Source organism: Ranitomeya imitator, chromosome 8 (assembly GCF_032444005.1).
Source record: "Ranitomeya imitator isolate aRanImi1 chromosome 8, aRanImi1.pri, whole genome shotgun sequence".
NCBI lineage: Eukaryota > Metazoa > Chordata > Amphibia > Anura > Dendrobatidae > Ranitomeya > Ranitomeya imitator.
The window spans coordinates 14,754,928-14,760,927 of record NC_091289.1 but is presented as its reverse complement, the minus strand read 5'-3'; the positions used below and the strand labels follow the sequence as shown (position 1 = coordinate 14,760,927).

General features: G+C 48.7%; 1 protein-coding gene across 1 annotated transcript in view; it reads left to right on the top strand.

Moving 5' to 3' along the window:
• The first annotated feature begins 5,451 nt into the window (after positions 1–5,451).
• QARS1 (glutaminyl-tRNA synthetase 1) overlaps positions 5,452–6,000 on the top strand; it is a 56,460-nt gene continuing 55,911 nt past the window's right edge. The window contains exon 1 of the mRNA XM_069736365.1: positions 5,452–5,610. Coding sequence (XP_069592466.1) covers positions 5,497–5,610 — 114 coding nt within the window. The 5' untranslated portion in view covers positions 5,452–5,496. The remainder of the gene's footprint in view (positions 5,611–6,000) is intronic.

Sequence of the window (6,000 nt, the reverse complement as noted above, 5' to 3'; positions counted from 1 at the left end):
GAGATGGTAAAATTCAATGAGCTTCGAATATCCCTCCTTCCTCTTTTCCCTGTTGCAATACTCTGGAGATTTAATCTTCCAGAGGCAGGGAAAAGACTGGTAGATCTCTATGAAATCACGGATAAATTCAACGCGATTAGACATCTGAAAAATAACAAAAAAAAAAAAAAAGTTAGACGTTTGACAAAGAGTACTTTAAACACTACTTTTAACAGTGTACCATCCGCTTCGCTTCAGCGGCGGCACGAAGCGCTCATGCCGACCATACATTGTTCCATCTGCCACGCCCTAGCCCACCATAAGCCACAACAGCGTACCACCCGCTTCACTACAGCGGCGGCACAAAGCGCTCATGCTGACCACACATTGTTCCATCTGCCACACCCTAACCACAACAGCGTACCATCCGCTTCGCTTCAGCGGCGGAACGAAGTGCTCATGCCGACCATACATCGTTCCATCTGCAACGCTCTAGCCCACCAGTCACAACAGCGTACCATCTGCTTCGCTTCAGCGGTGGAACGAAGCGCTCATGCCGGCCATACATCGTTCCATGTGCCACGCTCTAGCCCACCAGTCACAACAGCGTACCATCCGCTTTGCTTCAGCGGCGGAACGAAGCGCTCATGCCGACCATACAGCGTTCCATCCACCACGCCCAAGCGGTTTTACATACCTCGAAGCTGCGGTGCAAAGCGTGGAATAGTCTGGGAAATACAAAATCCGCCGTCCAGGTCCACCAAGTGTCCAAGTACAAAGTGAAGAAAGGAAATTTTGAAAGCTGTGAGGTGGCGTCGGGAACAATAGCGCTCAGGTGACAAATTTTCCAACCAATTGTGTGCACATAACCTATGGCCTATCAGCACACTTTAGCTAGCAGCACAACACGCCCCTCGTGAACAACGTCACGCACAGATTATGCAAAATGTGCTCTGAATTGTCTTGTGTGACATGACCGTACGACTGTCCCATATGACTTCTACATCGCAAATACGTCATGAAATTATCGCTCCAGCGCCGTGCATTGCGAAGTGTGACCGCAGTCTACGATGCTGGAGCGATAATCGAGCGACGATGGAGCGTCACGAATCGTGCCGTCGTAGCGATCAAAATGGCACTGTGTGACGGTACCCTAACAGAAACAGGGCGCAAGCATAGAAAGCAATCCTCTACACAATGGGATGATGGCAAATAGTGTTTTGAATTTATGATCCAAAACATTTACTAAGGATCAGTTGGAAGTTTTATCATATGGTTTGAATAATGTTCCTGATCAAAATTTGCCACAATTTTTGAACTAAACAAATTGATCCGTAATCTTACCATCAGAGAACATTTCTGGGTGGAACAACCTACTAGTTTTATACCCATTCTACTACCCATTACATCCAATAAAAATTAGTTTCATAGATTGGATTTCCAAGAATAAATTTCTCTCTTAACTTTACAGGAATTAATTTCAAGTGATAACAAACCTGAAGACGTAAAAAAATCAGTCACGTAATTTAAAGATCAAAAATCCATTCTTTTACCCAATCCAGTCCAGATCAGAATGTATGGACAGATTTCAAGAAACTGTAGAATGAGAGCTCAAATCATTGAAAAAAATATAATAGCGGTAAGAAGTTTACAAAAATAACCGTTCAAAAAGTAACTATTGGCATTACAAGAACTAAAAAATATGGCGGAGATTACCAAAAAACAAGCAGATTTTTTTGAGGTTTCACACCCTGTATTGCCCATATTGCATGCACTGCCCAAAACAAGAGTGTTTCACCCATGAGACCCATAGTCTTGGTAATAGGTTCTGCCAGTGAACACTTATGCGTGAAGCCTCCCAAAATTCCGCTTGTTTCTTGGTCAAGACTCCCACGGTGTATCCACTGTTTATAATTCTGTCCACTTTGGCTTTAAATGATAATGTGGGATTAGTAGACAATTTTTTGTATGTTGAAAATTCATAAAACATTTCCTGTAATCCTCAGAGTTCATGATGACTATTACCCCCTTCCCTATCAGACATTTTGATAGTTATCTCCACCATATTTTTGACTAAAGCCAAATAGTTACGGTACTTTGGCTCCCCAAACCATCACTGATTGTGGAGACTTCACACTAGACCTCCAGCAGCTTGGATTGTGACCTCTCCACTCTTCCTCCAGACTCTGGGACCTTGATTTCGATGAGTGATGGTTTGGGAGCCATGTCATCTGCTGGTGTCAGTTCACTGTGTTTTATCAAGAACAAAGTAAGCGCAGCCGTCTACCAGGACATTTTAGAGCACTTCATGCTTCCCTCTGCTGACATGCTATTAGGAGATGGAAATGTCATTCTCCAGCAGGACGGGAGGGTGGCCTCCTTCCTCAGATGCACACCCACCTGAAATGTATTGAGGTGCAGAGACCCACCGGCTCCCTGCACTGCAATACAAGCCGCCAGCCAGAGGACAGAAACAGATGTTGACGTACCCGCCACAGGTAGAACATGGTAGTGACGTCATGCACCATGTTGGGCAAGCCGAAATCAGTTGCCTTCTCCTGCGTCGGCTATAGAAGAATTATTTATTTTTTCTTGAAGGGGTTTCCAGGACTTTGCAAAGAACAATGAATGTACCTAAGCACTAACAGGCGGTAATTGCAGCTTACCTGCCTGTTGTGCACGGCGCCGTTCTTCTCCGGCACAAAGCGGTTATAGATCGCTCCAGCCACGGATTCAGAAGTCTCTGCTGACATAACGTCTACAGAGTGCAGGCTTCTTTTCCATTCCGCTCTGTTGACAGAGTGGGACTTCCGACCTAAGCCGGATCCCCACTACCTGATTGGAGGAGCTGGCTGTCAATCAGAATGACGTTGGAAGTCACGTCACGTCGAATCAGAAGAGGCTTCTGAATCGCCAGCAGGAGCTTGTCTGTAACCGCTCTGTGCCAGGGAAGAATGCCGCCGCGCACAGCAAGCAGGTAACTTGCAATCACCTGCCTGTTAGTGCTTAGGTACATTTTTTGCTTTTTATAAAGTCCAGGATTTACCTTTAATGTGCTGGAATGGAACCGGAAATGTTATTACTGGAAAGGGCGCAGGTTGAGGGACAATATACCAAGGGGACAAGGATGGGGGACAGACACCAGGAAGGGGCCCAGGATGGGGGAAATAGACCTCAGGAAGGGGCCCAGGTTGGGGGACATAGACACCAGGAAGGGGCCCAGGTTGGGGGACATAGACACCAGGAAGGGGCCCAGGATGGGGGACATAGACACCAGGAAGGGGCCCAGGATGGGGATATAGACACCAGGAAGGGGCCCAGGATGGGGATATAGACACCAGGAAGGGGCCCAGGATGGGGGACATAGACACCAGGAAGGGGCCCAGGATGGGGGACATAGACACCAGGAAGGGGCCCAGGATGGAGCACAGATATACCAGGAAGGGGCCCAGGATGGGGACATAGACACCAGGAAGGGGCCCAGGATGGGGACATAGACACCAGGAAGGGGCCCAGGATGGGGATATAGACACCAGGAAGGGGCCCAGGTTGGGGGACATAGACACCAGGAAGGGGCCCAGGATGGGGATATAGACACCAGGAAGGGGCCCAGGATGGAGCACAGAGATACCAGGAAGGGGCCCAGGATGGAGCACAGAGATACCAGGAAGGGGCCCAGGATGGGGATATAGACACCAGGAAGGGGCCCAGGATGGAGCACAGAGATACCAGGAAGGGGCCCAGGATGGGGGACATAGACACCAGGAAGGGGCCCAGGATAGGGGACATAGACACCAGGAAGGGGCCCAGGTTGGGGATATATACACCAGGAAGGGGCCCAGGATGGGAGACATAGAAACCAGAAAGGGGCCCATGATGGGGGACATAGACACCAGAAAGGGGCCCAGGATGGGGGACATAGACACCAGAAAGGGGCCCAGGATGGGGACAGACACCAGGAAGGGGCCCAGGATGGGGATATAGACACCAGGAAGGGGCACAGGATGGGAGACATAGAAACCAGAAAGGGGCCCATGATGGGGGACCCATACATCTGGTCAGCATGCAGGTGGGGGCTCATGTCCAAATTTTGCACTGGGGCCCATCAGACTTTAGTTATTACACTGCCATCTTGGTTCTCCTTTTACGTCTGGCCTGGTTCGAGTGTAAAAAAGAAAAATTAAGTTATGGGTCTCAGACATAATTTTTGGCAACACAAAGCGATTTGTATCTTTTTTCACAGGATAATAAGCAGTGGGTGAAGGAGCGTGATGGTGCTAGTACAAAAGCAGACAGGAGGGTCGGACTGAAGGATGGCGCCATGTCTCCGGCTGCTGCAGCGCAGCCAACCAGGGGGAAGAGACGGCAATCTGAGGAAAATTAAAGTCAATCATTCTTTAATCTGCATTAAAACGACAAATAAGGGATGTAAAACCGACTCGTTTCTGGTGTAACCATGGTAACGATGAGTGACTCGCCAGAAAAGCGTCGGTTTTTACCTCGGATTGCCGTCTCCTCAAGCTCTACACGTTTCAGTGTCACCTTACTGTACCGACCTGGACAATAACGGCACCAGGTTATAATATTTGTACAAAAAAACGGATCCTGCAAAAATACAGCCCAGACCACACTCACCAAATCTGCAGTTAGTTTCACCATTTCATAGTATATCGCATTTAATAATCCTTTCTCCGGCCAATTACAATTGCACTGGAATAAATCTTATTTGGAGACAATTTCGAGTGCCGGATTTTTTTGAGTTGTACGTTATAAGGGAGTGGTGTCCCTCTCCGAGCACCTCGTGGTTACAGAGTGACGTGCATTATATTCTAGAGTCATGCAGTAGACCTCCAGAATGTTCATGTATTTTATCTACATGCTAGCCACCTTTCTCCCTAAGGTGGCTAGCATATATGTATCGCTTGCTCACCGAGCCCCACTCCATACAGCCAACCAATTCCAGCCCTGTGCTGATGAGGGCCTAAAGCCCGAAACACGTGTCCACAGGTAGGAATTGGTTGGCTGTGTAAATTTAGAAACTAATCCGCAGCATTGCACGCTTGGCGGTTCCAAGCGCTGTGGATTAGACAGGGGTGGAAAGAGATGATTTGCATAGCTCCGCCTACTGCAAAGGATTCTGGGTAAACCTGCTATTCTTTGTATTATGCTGCTTGCAAGTACTTTCCGTTTCAGGAAAGCATCCACTATGTATTTTAGTCTCTTATTTCCCGGCCTTCCAGCCGCCACATGGCGCAGAGCAGCAGCAGCTCCATCACCCACGTGTGCGCAGCGCGGTCCTGCTACTCACTGTCCGTCTGATGCAACCCTGGACACGCCTACTTCACCATCATCCTGTCAAATCATTGGCTAACCCCCTATGCAGTGAGCACCCGCGCACCACCATTGGTCAGTTCATCCTGCTAGCTCTTGTATTCTATTGGCTGGCTGTGCGTGATGTGGCCCGTGCTTGCACGCGATTGGTGGCTTTGCCCTCTCTCTCTTTCTCCCGGTTCCAACATGGCGGCCGATACGGTGTCTCTGTTCACGTCTATCGGTCTCAGTGAGCAAAAGGCGAAGGAGACCCTGAAGAATGAGGCGCTCAGCGCGGTGCTGCGGGAAGCCGTGCTCCAGGTATGAGCAGCTCGGGCTGTGTTCTATTCTGTCATTAGTTCCCCTCATTTCCTCCTGACACGCGCTCACCTCTTCCGGTTACAGACTAGTACTAGAAAAACCGAAACCCAAAATTCCGATGATCCGGCATGCGCCATAATCTGCCAATTCAGATGTGTGTACAGCTCCTATGCAGGCCTATGTGTCTCCATGGTTACAGCACGCAAACGGTCCCAGATTCTGCATTGTTGTCTATGAGTCTGCAGCCACTGCAGAAATACAATTCCCAGGAAGATGATTGTGGTTTGTACATGTTGGGAGTTGTAGTTCTCATGGGTTTGACTGTATAAATGGAGCAGATGGATGATGATGTAATTTTACATTACTCTGCAGCAGAGCTGCGTACCCCTG